The 17007-nt window shown below is 40.7% G+C and overlaps 1 protein-coding gene across 2 annotated transcripts in view; it reads left to right on the top strand.

Moving 5' to 3' along the window:
• The window catches only part of large1 (LARGE xylosyl- and glucuronyltransferase 1), a 129540-nt gene that overhangs the window by 61462 nt on the left and 51071 nt on the right, over window positions 1-17007 (top strand). For both annotated transcript variants that reach the window (XM_035616618.2, XM_035616617.2), the window contains 2 exons: window positions 310-608; window positions 9251-9333. In XM_035616618.2, coding sequence (XP_035472511.1) covers window positions 310-608; window positions 9251-9333 — 382 coding nt within the window. The remainder of the gene's footprint in view (window positions 1-309; window positions 609-9250; window positions 9334-17007) is intronic.

Raw genomic sequence — 17007 nt, 5'->3', positions numbered from 1 at the left:
TGACAACAACCAAAAGAAATCAGATTGAATAAGTCTATTTTTACGGTTTTAGGACATTCTTATCTCAAGCAAACTTAATAGAAAATGGGGCTAAAATTAGGAAATGAAAGAGATTAAATGTAGCATTTAAAATGCTAATATGTTCTCTGAAGGTCTCCAAGGCCCTGAGGGTTCCCCACTGATGGCTTTGTTCTCACAGGCAGCAGCATGGTGTTAATATGTGATGCACACATTTTAACGATGTTAAACCATCAAGTTTTGTTTTTCAATCCTCATGTTAAATCCATTTCTCCCTGACCTATCCCACAGTGAAGCCCCTCCCCCTGTCTCCCCTGGAAGTCCAGTCATCAACGGCGGTGGGCGCAGCTGGCGAGCGGCAGGCCTTGGAGCTGCGGGTGAGGGCGGTGGAGGAGGAGAACCGGGCTCTGCGCCGGGAGCTCAGCCAGCCGCCCAGGAGCCCGCCAGCACGCCTACCAAACGGCACTCACCGTGGCAACCAGAGCCGAGCCCACTCGGAAGAGGGCACCGGCGACAATGAGGGCCAGAAAGCAGCTGCTGTGGGGAACAGCTCAGACTGCGCGCAGCAGCTGGTCGTGGACAAATGTGAGGTGAGTCATGCTGAAAATACATTTGTCACAGACAACAGTTTCAAAAACAAAAGCTGTTCCATCATCAGCAGACCACTGAAGACCTTTTCATGTGAGGATGCAATATGACCTCAGAGATAGTTTCCAGGAACCAGAGTGACATTAGCACATTGTGAGAACCTATTATAGGCTAGATTTGGCCTCCTATTAGCCTAATCCTCCCAACAGTGCTGGTGTTGGTTTGCTGTTGGGATATGGCTCTCTGTCAGAAGGCTGGATAATGTGAGGGCTTTAACACAGCTGTGCCGTGATCCCCACACTGATAGAACCTCCCTGCACCGCAGCACACCAGCCTTCAGCTCATTGGGAGTTTGTCTGGACGACTGCAACAGCTAACAGGTAGTCACAGGTAAAGAGCCTGTACTGCGAATCAGGGTCGTGGCTTTTGACACTATTTCTCTGTCTTTACATTGTGAGAATGTATTTTGATAATTTGCTTTTCAATGCTGATTCGTATTTATTTCATTTTATTTTATTTTATTTCGTTCAGGCCTTTATGTTGAGTTTAATATGGGGTGGTGCGGTGTTTAGCACTGTCACCTCACAGGAAAAGGGTTCTGGGTTTGAACCCAACTGCAAAAAAACCTGAGTAAAAGAAATGCAATTAATACACCAACCTCTCTGATCAGCGTATATCAAAAAAAAGTAATAATTATATTTAATTGTCTTTTTCTTTTTTTATAATAATGACTTCACTGTAACTCCAGATTTCATTTAAAAATATTACAATATTACTGCAATATAGGATACACGGTATAGCTAATGGATGGATGAATGAATAAATATACTCTACTAAATTCTCGAGCTGGATTAGCTTTTGTCAATCAGATAATGATCAGCCAAGTATTCATTTTTTAATGTAAACATATAACACAAAGTATCCTGAAATTTACACATTAAAGAAATGTGACTGATATATTGAAAGGGACAGTAATTATTTTTTAAATTGTACTGTTTATACATTTTCTCAAAAATAATATGACACTTCTTTACTGAGCTTCCTTGATGCCTTATTGACTGAAATACAGTTTATTCTGAGATGTGTCATTCTTCTGTCATTGTTGTTAAAAAAAACAAAAAAACAACTCATCAGTGAGACACACTGGTGCACCAGGTGATGTGTTCCTTCATCACCATGTACACACACTTTATTTTAACTAATATTTTCACCCATCCACTGAAAATAGCCACCAGCACATGCCCCCTTTCTATATTTCTTAAAATTTATCTTGACCAGCTTGTTTTTTACAGTGTGTTTTCAGTAGGTATAGGTAGTAGAAGAGTATCTTTCTTCACAACCAACAACTGTTGGTTTTGGTCTCATTTTGGGATTTGTAGATTAAAAGAGAATTGTAATACCATCAAGTTTTGTTTTTCAATCCTCATGTTAAATCCATTTCTCCCTGACCTATCCCACAGTGATATCACAGGCGAATCCTTCTGACATTGGATTTCATGTTGATGAGACTGGAGTTACAGGAAACTGGTTAATGTGGGGGGGTCACCTTTGCAGCTGGTGATTATCAAACTAACTGTTTTTTTTCTTATGGTGCGTTCACACTGGATGCAACACAAATTATTCACGCGAGTAGATTACATATAAAGTCAATGCAAAGACGCGACTAGATGCGAATTTCCACTCGAGCGACTGAAGTGAAATTCACGTTGTGCCATTCCCGTGACACGTTGACGCGATAGCCAAAGAGCGTGGAGATCCTCCCTCCGTCACTGTCGTCAGACCTCCTGTTGTTGTATCAGGAATGGAAGATCACGATTGTCGTTGTGTATGCAGCTCGACCGGGTTGCTATCGTGACCGGGTGAAGAAGGCGAGCGCTCTGCAGAAAGTGAATAAGGAAGTCCCCCGCATTGCAAGATGCTACTTTAATGAATTACCGCAAAGCAAATGTGCAGTGTGATGAATCCATCCGTCGCCTGCTGTGGTGAATCACTCAGAATCTGATGCTTCCCATCTCATTATCAGTGAGTTATTTGACAACAGTTTTAACAGTCTTGTCACTCATTAAATCCACTGCTTTTTCTGTGTGATGTAGTACCACTGATTATTTTCCCCCAAGCTAATTAAACCTTATACAACTTTTTTTTACAATTAAAATGTAATAATTTCTCCAGATGGTGGGTGCTCATTATTTCATGCAAGGCGGGCCACCCACTGCGAAACACTGTGAGGAATCCTGATGTATGATGTGACATGAGTGGAGCACAGTGCTTGTCTTTCTGTTGGTAGAAAACAGCCTACACACTGTTAAGTATGTCGGGATCGGTAAACAATCGCCCCTACTTCTTACAGTTTGAGGGAAAAGTGGACCTGCAGCTGATTAGCAAAAAAACACTGACGTTAAGCTACAACCAACAACTCTGCTCTCTGTCGTAGCACCTTCCTTCTTAACATAACAAATCCACTCCAGGATCTTCGGAATGTCCAGATGGGCTGAACAATGTGAGAACTGATGCATCTTTCAGCACTCAACGCTGAGAAGAGCCAGCGGCGAACTGTGCCCGGCTCAGGAAGCAGTTCTCTGTGAAATGACTGGAAAACAAGGAAAGGCTGTGGTTGAATTGTTGAGGAAGAGTGTTAAAAATGAATTTTTAACCATTGACTTCAGTAAATACAGAGGGGACTTTCCTTCGCACTTGAGGATACAGTATTTCTTGAAGATGCTGTGTCTATGGCAATACTGCTAACCAAACTCTTCCCGTCTCCGCTCTCACTTTACCTGGCTTTCTTAAGATGCGTGCAAGACTAGCCGCTAGGCTTTCCGTATTCACTTCAGCATCAGCCGGGCTACTGATGAAGCGTTTCAGGAGCAGTGTTTCTGTCGGGGAGAGGAGCTCCCTTTACCACAGACTTTGGGCTTTTAACTTTGCAGACCTTTTACATACACAAATCACAAAACCTATATAACACACTTAGGAAAGGAAAAACTACAACTACAAATATGTAGTTGTATGCTCTAGTGTTGTTCCTTAAGGGACATGACTTGAGCATAGACTGTATATATACTCCACTTGTAAAATAAAATGTTAATAATGCATTGTTCAGGATGCACTTTGCTTAACCTAGCCTCTAAAACCTCATACTCAACTGTGAAACAAATAATCAACTTCTCTAAAGGAAAACATACTTAGCCAGCAACATGACTGAGTTATGGAATACTGCTGTTTTATTTCTCACGTAACTTTTGGCAGAATGTTTTATTATAAGCACCATTCAAACAAGCAAAAAACTAATTGAACATTAAACTGTTAATTAAATAATAATACATTAACATTAAATATGATGCCGGAATGTTGTTCAAGGCTTAGTAGATACGTAAATAGGCAATTATTTGGTATGTTTACTGTAATGTATCGGATCAGATTTTACTTCTTATTTATTCTGATATCCGATCCAGACATTTCGGTCAATATTGTCCTGATAACGATATGGTATATTGAATAAGGCCTCCCTAATAAGAACTAGGGCTGCAACTAACGATTATTTTCATTATCGATTAATCTGTTGATTATTTTCTCCATTAATCAAATAAAATGTCATGAAATGGTGAAAAATGTCGATCATGTGTCCCAACCTCCAAGATGACATTTAGTTTTGTCCACACACCAAATATATTTAGTCAACTGTCATAGAGGAGCAAAGAAACCAGAAAATATTCACATTCAAGAAGCGGAAATTTTTGAATATATACATTTTTAAAATAAAATCTACTTTAATCGATTATTAAATAGTTGGCTATTAATTTAGTAGTCGATTATTAATCGATTAATCGATTAACTATTGCAATTTTGTTTGAAAACAAATTCTGTGGTCCATGTCCCATCTGCAAACATGGAGGGGACAGGGTTTATAACCTATACTGTACAGTATTTTAGCACCAGGGACCAATCAAGATGATCTGGCTTCACTTTGGGGGGGAATGTATTTGATTGAAATTGGGGGTATCCAGTCAATCCAGAGTCTCACTATAGTAGACGCAGCATTGTCAGTGTCCTTGTATTTTGCTGACCAGAAGAAGAAGCTACCAAAATCAGTGAGCCTCACTTTTAGTCAATATATTGTGACCTTTCGAATGAAGACTACATGCTGTATAAACCATAGACTGTATATAAACATGGATGTAGCATTTGTGACGTCACCCATTGGTTTCTGCTGGCCGGTTTTGAAGCCCAAAGTTGGTGGTTCCGCAGTGGCTCAGCCGTCGCCATCTTGCCAGGCCTAGAGTCCTCCTTTACCCGGCTAATCCAAATATGGACATATAGGTGGACTGAAAGGCAGACCGATCGCTGAACGTGCCCACCTACGTCGAAGCTTCCCAGCTAGCTGACGCTAAGGAGCTAAGCTAATAAGCTAGGCTAAGTGCGAGCCGGCTAGCGCGGCGGCCCCGAGGCTGCACCAGGTCGGTACTGACTGCGGTAACGTGAGCTCCGGTACCAGTCATCCCAGCCAACGTTACATGTGGTAAGTAACACTGGAACTATAAATATTAATATAAATAAATATTTGTTACTGAAATTATAAGTCTTAAAAATTACTTTTTTATTATTTGTATTATTGGTAGTTTGCACCACTATATTTTGATTCTAATAAATTAAAACAATTAAATGTTAACTAAACAGAAGTTACATTTGCTGGTTAGTGTTCTTGGCATACAATAAATGTTTTATTAACACTGGCTTGTAGTCTTAGTTATTATTGTTGTTTACTTATTTATTTTGGCCTTAAGGGACATAAACATACACCAAACTAGAAAACAGAAAAACTATAATTCCCCACACCACTGTCGTAAACAGTGCACAGATCAAGTTTTCACACTGACAGAAGTCCCTGGTAGTCCTCCTTACCTGTACTGCTATAGACATTACTGTACCAGATTATCACTTTGAATATGACTGTAAGAAAGTCACTTTTATATTTGTTACAAGATATTTATTACTTCCAGTACATTGATTGTTGTTGAGTTCACCTGTGATGCTTCCACTAGCTGCACAAAACAAACCAGTACCAGTCGGGGCTGCTTGACTTTCCAGTTATATAGTCTGTCTAAAAATAAAGTATTAGAGACTGTCATCTATATTCTGAGAAGTAGCTCTTTAGTTCCATTTTATCCTACACATGTGACATAACAGTGTTGTCAACCTTATAATAACCAATAATAACCAATAAATCTGAGAGTTAATCTATAACTTCTGGTTCTGGCTCATAAATTATGTTTATATTTTAACCCTTTTTGTCTTTAATACTGACTGAATATGTGAGATTTTACATTCAAATCGGACTATTAATTGACAAATAACTCCTACGTTACAGATAAAACCTTAAGCAATAACAGGTTTGTGTGATCTAAATATATTTTAAAAGAAGAACAGGGTGATTAATTTTTCTTCTTTGCTGTTGGAGACAGAACATGGTCAGCACAGTGGAGACCTTCAGGCAGGTCATTCCCTAACAACAATGACAAGACACAAATAAAAAAGTGTAAGACAAGTTTGTAAATAAAGAGGTTTGTGTGCTTGTGTTCTGTAGATATTCAACTGTATTTGAATGTAGTTTTAGATTTAACAGTGTTCTACCAACACAGTGGATGTACAGTACAGTATGTATAGAATATTTAATTGTTATCAAAGCGTACGGGCATCGTAGGATCATGTTCTGTTCTCAGGTTTCACTTGGGGAAATTGTGACCATTAAGTTATTCACAAGCCATATGTGGACCTGGACCACTCAAGTTTCCACGGCCCTAATTATGCAGAATTTCAAACCTTAATATAATATAAATGGGCGAGTTATAAAAAAATTCAACCCCCCCCACAGTTGTCACGACGGGGGTTTAGCCAATGGGACCAAACCGTTTTTTGTACCAGGCTGTAAACATGTTTAATTCTGCTGTAAAGTTGGGCATTTTAACATGGGGCTCTATGGGGATTTGCTCGTTTCTGGAGTTTATAGCACTATCGCATAGGCTTCATTTCTCAGCCTCAGAGTTGGCCCCTTGGTATAAACACAGAACATTGTGTAAGGGAGGTTAGACAAATGGGAGTTAATAGCTGTCATATGTCTGATTTACATTCATCAGATATTTTAGAACTGCAGAAGCAAGAAGGGCATACACTTATGCACCAGGGGGAAGATATGATAGAGTAAATTGATTTGGTTAATCCGTATTAGTGCATATCAAATTACTTATTCAAATTTAAGAAGCACCCTATATATATGCAGCAACAATAACAGCAGCGGCTTCAGAGCTGCCTTTCCTCACTGGCAGGTGTGTGTGATTTGAGAGTAGTACTCTAAAAAACCTATGCCCTAAGTTGGTTGTTGTTATTTTTATTTATTTATTTTTTTTTTATCACCACCCTCTTGCTTTCCTCCCACATCAGCCGTCACTTACACACATTTCTCAGCCATGGCCAGGCTTAGTGTGCTCGAGCAGCCAGTTGACTGCAGGGGAACCAAAGCGCCTTCGGGGTCACAAGAGAAGAGATTTAGGGAGGGCAGTCTAACTGCAGCAGCTCTCCAGCAGCGTTTGAACATGACCCCTGCTCATTTGGAGGGTTGGCCCCAGCTGGCCTGATCCCTGCTGGGAGATTACTGTAGGAAATTCTTAGAGGGGAGTAGAAAATTCACATGGATCTCTGACACGAGCTGGCGAGCTGGTGTCAGTGTGGCCGTGACCCAGGGCTGAGCGGGAGGAGCGCAAAAGTTTTACATAATAAAGTCAGCCAAAGGAAAAGGGATTCCTCAACAGACACTTCTCTGAACTCGCCAGACAAGGTGAAATCCTTCACTGAGGAGGGAAACTCCAGAGGAGCACAGTGTAGCACTGCAACATGTTGTAGAAATGAGCAGAAACCATACTTAAAAGGAAACTTTGCCGATTTTGAAACAGTTTTGTATCATTTCAATATCGAATTCCTGAACCCAGATATCCCCGTTCATTTATTGTCAAAGGTCTTCCTCGAACTACTACACGCACTTCCGCAAGTTATGTGTTTGCCCCGCCACAGATGCCCGCCCACCGCAAGTCTGATCAAGAGAGGGGTGTCATTAAAATCAAAACACAGCGTTTGAAATTAACCGGCTCAACAACAGCTGTAATACTACAAGAAGACAATGTTTGGATCGATATGGAAGAAAAAACAGACAGTCAGGGTAACTTCTATGAGCCAGAATACAGTGCAGAACTCCGGCACTATGGTGTATGGATTAGGAAGATGTCTAGCGGCACCAGCCCGTGAGGATGGTTAACTGTGGCCCTGAAGGGATGAACATGGTCTAATAGACGCACACCACCACCACCAGCAGCAGCAGCCTGGTCTGTTGAAACAGGGCAGGTTGGCTTCATGCAAGTATGTCTGCCACCGAGAAAATGGTACCAACAAACAAATAAGAATGAGCCTGTTCATTGGTCCACCGCTTGCGCACGTGTGTTGTCAGTTCTCCTGGAATTCAAAAGATGGCAGGCAACATCTCACATATTTTCTTTGATTTTACACTTTTAAAGCATTTAAATGCTGCGGTTAATTTGGTTACGGTAAGGGTTGTGGTCAGGTTTAGGTTAACAGTTTGTCGTCGTTGTACACTACATTTAAAATCAAACAGCAGCTTCTTTGGGACCTATCAAAACGACAGCACGACAAAAAAAAAGTCTCTACATCTACCGCTCTTCTTTCACTTTTACGCCACATTTTAATATCTGCCACTGTCAAAGGAAAGGGAACTCTGTAGCAGAATGTGCCTATAATGGTAAATGGACTGTATTTATACAGAGCTTTTCTAGTCATATAGACTCACACACATTCACACAGTGCTGCTCTTCAACATATTTTTTTCTTTTCTTTTTTCTATCATTCATACACATGCAAACCCTACTGGAGGAGCTGCCAGAGGCAATTTAGGGTTAAGTGTCTTGCCCAAGGAAACATCTGCATGTAGACTGGCGGAAGCTGGGAGCGAACTGCCAACTGTCGGGTTGATGGACGAACGACTCCTGAGCCACGGCCGCCCTAACGCGCCTATTACGCTGGTTGCCAACCGCCAGTAAAACGATGAAGAAGAGTGTACAAGCCATCACGTTACTATCTCTTAGCTGGTTGTGGCCCAAGAACACAGCCTCAACCAGAGCTCATTCATGCTGTTGACTCCAGACTCTGACTCCATCTGCAGCCTCCACATTCATCAGACCAGGCTGTGTTTTTCAGTCTTCATCTGTCCAGTGTTAGTGAGTCCACTGCAGCCTCACATTGCTGTTCTTGGCCGACAGGAGTTGAACCTGATGTGGTCTCCGCTGTTGTACAACTATCCATTCGTTTCTACTCACCACAGTTGTATAGAGCAGGTTTTTCTGAGTAACCATAGTCTTATAGTCAGCTCCGACCAGTCTGACCATTCTCCTCTGAACTCCCTGATCAACACAGAACTTCTGCTCACTGGATGTATTTTGTTTTTGGTTTTTTTTGTTTGTTTTTGGGCTTGGTAATAACATGCTTTTTTTCAGATTTTCTGTAATGCAGAAAGAGATTTATCTCTTCCTACCCTGTTCTTTTAGTTAATTTCTTCTAATATTGAACTCATTTTCCTCCACAGACCATCCACGTGGCCATCGTATGTGCTGGTTACAACGCCAGTCGAGACGTGGTGACACTGGTTAAATCAGTCCTTTTCCACAGGTACAGCAATGCTCTTTTTTCTCTCTCCTTGAAATGATTTTTAAAAACTACAGATTTGGAACAGGACACAACTCATTTGCAACCACACACACACATGCACACAGTTTCAAGTCGTATGTGTGTTTGTGTGTATTAACACTATATACTTGAAATAGTTAGTATTATATTATTCTGTTTCATTCACTAAAAAATAAAACATTGTGAACATAATCCATGCAGCAGTTATGTTTTCCACCATAGTTTGTAATTTAAATGTATTTTCTAGGAGACAGTGACACAATTATTTGTTTTACTAAATTTGTGAGGGCCATGACAGCTGACCACATTGAAAACTCCTCTGCACTGGTCTGAGGTAATTATCTTTTCAGATTGTCAGTTTGTCCGTCCGCATGTATGATTCTGTCTCATTTTTGTCAACACAATATCTCAGTTTTGGGTTTGTTTGTTTATTTTTTCAAATATGGCAAAAACTTGAGCTTCAGGATGAACTGATGGTTGTCAAGGGGATGGCCACAAGTCAAGAGTTCATCTGCTTAATATGACACAATCTAAACAATTCGATGAAATGAAGTGAAGACATTCCACATCCACACGGTCAAAGATCAGCTTTGGGGATGCTTTTCATTGCAGATCATTTCAAGTTCATCCAAATTACAGAAATATTTTATCTTTTGGATTTCAAGCAAAAGTGTCAGCAAAAGAGCTATAGAGCAGATGATCAGAACCAGATACTTTATGTAATACAAACAGGAGGTATCTGGTGTTATTTTAAACCCTTTTCATCATAAAGAAGCAAACGTGAATGAAGCAAAACCACAGTGAGCAAGTCTGCTAACCAGTTCAGTGCTGGACCTGAGGGATGCAAAACGCCAGTCTCCACTCACGTCATTTGACATGGGAGCTTTAAACTGTTAAACGGCGTGACACATCACTTGGTGTTCGCTATGTGCCATTAGTCTTACGTAAACATGAATAATGAGCAGTTTGTTATGCACTTCCATTAGTAATCAGTCAGTTTGCATTCGGCATTGCAGCTTCTTCCAACACTTGTTAATTAGCTCCAGAGTTGTAGGTGAATTAATCATAAGTGCAAATATAATTAGATTTCTTACCGATTGAGAGTCAGCGTTAACTCCTGCTGGCAGAGAAACCCTCACTCCGCTGTTTGGTTATTTTCTTTCTCGTGACCACAGGAACTTCAGCGGAACAGTCCCTGTGTCTGTCGTTTTATTCTGCGTTTAACTCCTGTTGAGTTCATCACAATGACAATCAGAAAAACTTCATTGATCCCTGCAGGAGCACGGCTTTGCAAAATTGCGCAATGCCCAATTAGGAAAGAGGAAGTAAAAAAACCAAAACTGTAACAATTACAAACACAGTCATTATCTCTCAAAATTCTAATTTTGTTCATGCTCAAGTGTCTCAATTGTCTAATTCTACAGGTTATGCCAATAACTGAGTGAAAAAGGGGAGTCACATGCACTCACTGCTGGACTCAGTTTAGCTCATTCCCTCCACTGATGCCATCTTCCTTTTTTCATTATTGTTAGGCATCAACTTGGCTTTTCTCACAAGGTAAATAAATATAGATGCAACTCCCAAAACTAAAAACACAAAAAAAAGAAAGAAGATAAATTCCGTATCATTCGATCCTGATGTGGAATATTTAAAATGCCTTAATGAAAATAGGTGGAACATAGAAATAAAGTGAAATGCATTTTTCCAAATATCTAATCCATGATTATTTGCTTCTGTGTACTGTGACAAAACCAAGGCCGAGGAATACCACCATGGTTTTTTTTATATTCATTTATTTCCATATTGGAATTGTTTAGAAGCCCTTAGATGCAACCAAAACATAAATTAACAAATATCAAAAGTACAGGGAGTGGAGCACAAACGGCCAGGGTTTAGGTTTAATCCCCAGATTAGGTTTAAGAAATAAAGTGTAAACTATACGATATATTGTATGAATCAGTGGGGTAGACATTACAGATTTCCAGTCCATCAGATGATTTGGGTAAGTACTTGGGTAAAACTCTTTATTCACTACCATTCCATGTATATTTCTGTGAAATACACACATATATATATATATATTTATGCGTTATTAATATGAATGATAATATTATTTATTATTTTTCAACCCACCACACTACTTTTTGCACTCTGTATATATGTACATATCTTTTTGAGAACAGTTTTGTTCATGTATTTTTGATACCCTGTGTGATACTGTGCTGCTGTGACAAGTGAATTTCCCCGAGCGGGATGAATAAAGTTTTCTATTCTATTCTTTTCTTTTCTAAAGGTATTTATTTAAAGATTTATTTTTGTTGGGGACAGGTCAGCAGCCAGTGGTGGACAACGTACACAACTCCATTACTTAAATAAAAGTATAGATACTCCTGGTCAAATGTTACACCAATTAAAGTGAAAGTTGCTTAGTCAAATCACTTGAGTTAAAGTACAGGAGTATTTGCTTTTAAAAATACTTAAGTATTCAAAGTACTTTTTTTTCATCTCAACGCATTGCATACTCACAGTACATTTGAAGAACCTAATGACTCTAAATCAACTCACTAAATGCATGATTTGCTTATAGAACCTGATGAATTGCTGAATATGCTGCAAATCCCACAGAAACACATTTTCTTTCTTTCATTTATTTTTTTTAAAAAAGTCTTGTAGGCTGTGATGTAGTTGGTGCAACGTAAACACAGCAAACGGTAAGAATCATCCATTGATTGAGAAATTTCAAACACAGAACTAAGATACAGCCATGGGTGATTTGGTGGGGAAGCCTTGTCTCTAACGTCTGCAGTAGCCATTACTTAACTTATAAGATCGCATAGATAACCTACAACCACCTGCTGATGACGTCGTCTCTCTAGCTAGCTCCCTGTCTCTACCGACCAGCTGCCAAGTCTGAGTAGCACATGTGTAAGGTAGAGATATGGCAACACCACTTAGACAATCGAGATACACGCAGAACTGCATGAACACAGTCTATGGAGTTAAGCATTTTGTTAAAAAAAGAAATCATCTACTGATTTCAACGCAAATGTAACAAGTAACGATGGGCCTTCATAGAAATGTAGTCGAGTCAAAAGTAAAAAGTTTCAAAGAAACTAAACTCCAGTAAATTACAAAAACTATACTTATGTACAGTACTTAAGTAAATGTACTTTGTTACTGTCCACCACTGTCAGCAGCAGCATAGCCAACATACCAACCAGCCCCCTCAGCTCTGTTTAATCAGGGGTGATATTTAAATGTTGCCCCACTGTCATTTTATCACCAAGCGAGTGATTGATCTGCAGCTTGTATCAAACAGTCTCGTCCTTATATTAGCAGCTACTTTGATACTTGAAACTGACATTGCTCTGAATATATGTCTCTTACAATTGCCTGAGAGCTCTTGACATACGTTTTTTCGAGGATGATTTATTTTCTGATGAGAACTTTTTTGCTCTCTTACATTAACGTATCAAGCTATTTAGCTACGCCACTTAGACAATATGCTCCTTTTATTCTGGATGACACTGAAGACGATGAGCGTCTCCTCAGTTTAAGAAAGACGCTCATCAAATAAGATGACCTGATGAGTTCAGTGCTTTGGGTTCATGGAAAGCGCTTTAAAAATTAAATATATTATTATTATTATTATGAGTTCATCTGCGAGCAGAGACTTGTTGTGGCCGCCACAGAGGCGATCTACATGCTGCTGGTGAGGCTGACATACCGATGCTGTTACAGCAACGTGATGCTGCGGTTTATGCAGAACCACAGAGCGGAACAACAATATATTAAACCCAGCAGACCAGAGGGGCACCCCAGTGGACTGCTGCTTTGGCTTCACAGACGGCACAGTACAACCAGGACTGAGCCAGCGAGTGATGTACGGTGGCCACAAGAGAGCACCGCTTGAACTTCCAGGCAGTTTTAATCCCAAATTGCCTTATACCAAACTATATGGTCCAGTAGATATGTAACACATAATTAGGACCCATGTGACATAAAGCTACAGAAAACAATTAGTACTACAGTACTCCTAATGCTGGTTTACAACCTGGGGCAATGTCCACTACAATGTTTATGGCGTCTCTCCTTCAGAAATGCAGTTGTGTCATTGGTGCTTCTCCTACACTTGATGCCATACCTCCTCTCCGTCCTCACTCACCTTCATTTGCTTTTCTTATCATCCTCTGTTTTGGCCCGGTCTGCATTGATCTTCCCTCCGTTGTTCTTACATCCTCTTGTTTATTCTGCTCTCTTCTCCTTTTCTGTTATCTCCTCAATTAACTGATCTCATTCGGTTACTTCCATGAGTAAGTGAGTGGGGTCCTCAACCCAGCTTGGTTAAGCCACTCACTACATACTGTGGTCTACTAGCATTATCTCCAGCACTGCTGGCAATGTTTTAACCTGTCTGACAAAGTGGATACTCAGTCAAAATAGCAGGTATAATCCATACAACTGCCAACAGTATAATTGAATATAAAAAATGACATTCTCTAAGGTTTTATCACCTTAGAGAATGTCATTTTTTATATTCTATGATAAACACATATACTATACATATTACTTTTTTAATGTACTTTTGGGTATAGCAACTCAGTCATTCTCAGGTAGTATTGACAGTTGGGCTACAACGGCAAGAAATGTGGATCTATTTATATGGTATGTTGTGGTATGTTGTGAAACAAGTCCATCTCTTGCCTCAGTAATGGAGAGCCCTGCAGAAATGCTCGTTGTGTGACTGATGCTGTTCCATGTGAAAGATGGCCCCTTCCTGCTGTATTCAGTCTCTGAGTGTGGGGCTACTCATCATTTGATATGTCCAACAGAATGTATATGACCTGTCGGGAGAATCCAATACTCTCCTCAGCAAAAAAATGACAGTCATCTCTTAAAAAAAGCTTCAAATGAGCTTTGTGACCTCTTCTGGTTGGACCAATGATAACTCTTATTAGTCAGACTCAGAATGAAAGGCTAAAGCACCACAGTCCTGTTTCATTACAAAAACCTCTGTGGGAGTAGGTCAGCGCCAACAGTTAGATGAACAAAGTGTCTTTGACACCACAGCTGATCTCCCAAACCAACATTGGCTTCTATTAGCCTTCCCTATGTGTCCTGCCAACGAGGCGCGAGATCAGCAACCATTTATATGGGTCAACTGGAGTGCAATTAAAAACAACCTATTTTGTTAATGAGGCATGGGTCAAAATGAGCCATGACAAAATAACGCACAATTGAAAGTTTTTGTTTTTTACGCCTAATTGGGCTGGGAGCCATGCATGCAAAGCAGCTCCAAACTCTAATTACCAGTCTGTTGTAGAATTATCCAATAGCCAATGTGTTAAATGTTTTGTGTATACTGGTGTCAAACACCAGAAATGACACATCCACCAGCAGGTATCACTATAATCAAGATTCTGGAAATATGCTCAAATAAGTTATTAAAGAGTTTTGTTTTTCCTAAAAAGAAGCAAAAAAGGAACTCAATCAGTCAAAGCAAGTCTTGTCTGATATTTGCATAGGTCTGTTCGCTGAACACAACGCACACCAGAAGTTTGCTGTTTTGACACAGTGAGTAGGGTTTTGTGCTTTAAGTAAAAAATATGTCAACCTTGGACTTGAATATTGCTCATACGCCTGCAGGTCTTGCGTCACTATTACAAACCACTGAGTGCAAACAGTGTTTGTTAACGTGTTTGCAAGTCTACTTTGTTAGGCAGTATTCTGTCAATTGAATGACATCATCACATCAGAAGTTCTGTACAGTTATGTATATTTGCTGTGGTGACCTGCTACTTATACTATCTCACTAATTCCTGTGCTTTACTACAAATGTATCAAATTGGAAGTATTGACCAACACAACCAAAAACTGGCTTGATACACTTATTTTTAAGCAGATATTGACCGTATTGGAAGTTACTTTGACAAAGTGCATGGATGAAAAGATTTAGTGTAAGTTTGACATAGCAAAACAGTGATTCCCCTAGGATGGAGTTGCAGCACCGAAGGTGAAGCGTGCGTGCGGGCAAAAAAAAATGTGTGAACCGGTTCTCTTATCGTTACTGCTTATCGATCCGGTACTTTAACAGTACTCTTGTCGGTTCTTGTTTCCTTTTTAGTAGAAAAGAATAAACAAAATCAAAACAAAATGGACTCTACTGATGTAAGGGTTGTAGGTCTTTCAATATGAACCGGTGTCATTCATTCCCCCTCTCCTCAGTCATCCTCCCACGTACCACCGCTGCTGAATGCATATAGGGGAATCAAGCAAAATTACGGATGGTGTCTTAGAAAGGAGGACTGAGAGTTCATCTCTTATGAGCAACTACAGACGGTGTGAAAGATGAAGCCCCAGCTCGTGTTTCTCAGAAACACAGAAGCACATAATTAAAACAACGTTGAAGAGACACAACAATAACATCTACCAAGAGATGCAAAAAGATCATAAAGATACACGAAATAACCACAGAGACACAAAATGACTGCAGTTACACAACGGCACAGTCCCAAAAATCCAGTAAAGGGCTTGTTGCTGGGGAAGTGAGGACCTTTGTATAAATCCAATACAGTCGCACGGCTCCCAGCCTCCTGTACTTATTGAGCAAGTGCAGCTGACACATTCATTCCCAACGTCATTCAGCAGAAGACCCACAGGCGAACTCACATCGCCAGTTCAGTGACACTATCTCTTTACCAGAATATGTTGCGTCCTAAAAATCCAAGCAAATAAAATAGGGACAATAAATGATAGTAGATCAGAATATGTAGCTATCAGATTTACAAGTCAAGGCTGGGCATTGTTTTTCACAAATTTTCAAAACTACGGCTAATAATCTAGGCTACTCTGAACTCGTACCAAAACTGCAAGATCTCTTTGATTTTAATAGAAGAAGCTTCAGCTCTCAAATCTCATCTCATCTCATCTCATCTTCAACCGCTTATCCGTGGTCGGGTCGCGGGGGCAGCAGCTTCAGTAGGGGGCCCCAAACTTCCCTTTCCCGGGCCACATTAACCAGGTCTGACTGGGGGATCCCGAGGCGTTCCCAGGCCAGTGTGGAGATATAATCTCTCCACCTAGTCCTGGGTCTACCCCGAGGTCTCTTCCCAGCTGGACGTGCCTGGAACACCTCCCAGGGGAGGCGCCCAGGGGGCATCCTTACCAGATGCCCGAACCACCTTAACTGGCTCCTTTCTAAGCAAAGGAGCAGCGGCTCTACTCCGAGCTCCTCACGGATGACTGAGCTTCTCACCCTATCTCTAAGGGAGACCCCAGCCACCTTTCTAAGGAAACCCATTTCGGCCGCTTGTACTCGCGATCTCGTTTTTTCGGTCACGACCCATCCTTCATGACCATAGGTGAGGGTAGGAACAAAGATTGACCGGTAGATCGAGAGCTTTGCCTTCTGGCTCAGCTCCCTTTTTGTCACAACGGTGCGGCAAAGCGAGTGCAATACCGCCCCCGCTGCTCCAATTCTACGGCCAATCTCACGCTCCATTGTCCCCTCACTCGCAAACAAGACCCCGAGGTACTTAAACTCCTTTACTTGAGGTAAGGGCTCATTCCCTACCCAGAGTAGACAATCCACCGGTTTCCTGCTGAGAACCATGGCCTCAGATTTTGAGGTGCTGATTCTCATCCCAACCGCTCCAC

This window comes from Scophthalmus maximus, chromosome 12, assembly GCF_022379125.1.
Source record: "Scophthalmus maximus strain ysfricsl-2021 chromosome 12, ASM2237912v1, whole genome shotgun sequence".
Classification (NCBI taxonomy): Eukaryota; Metazoa; Chordata; class Actinopteri; order Pleuronectiformes; family Scophthalmidae; genus Scophthalmus; species Scophthalmus maximus.
The sequence above is the reverse complement of the archived record's forward strand: the minus strand, read 5'-3'. Positions and strand labels throughout refer to the sequence as shown.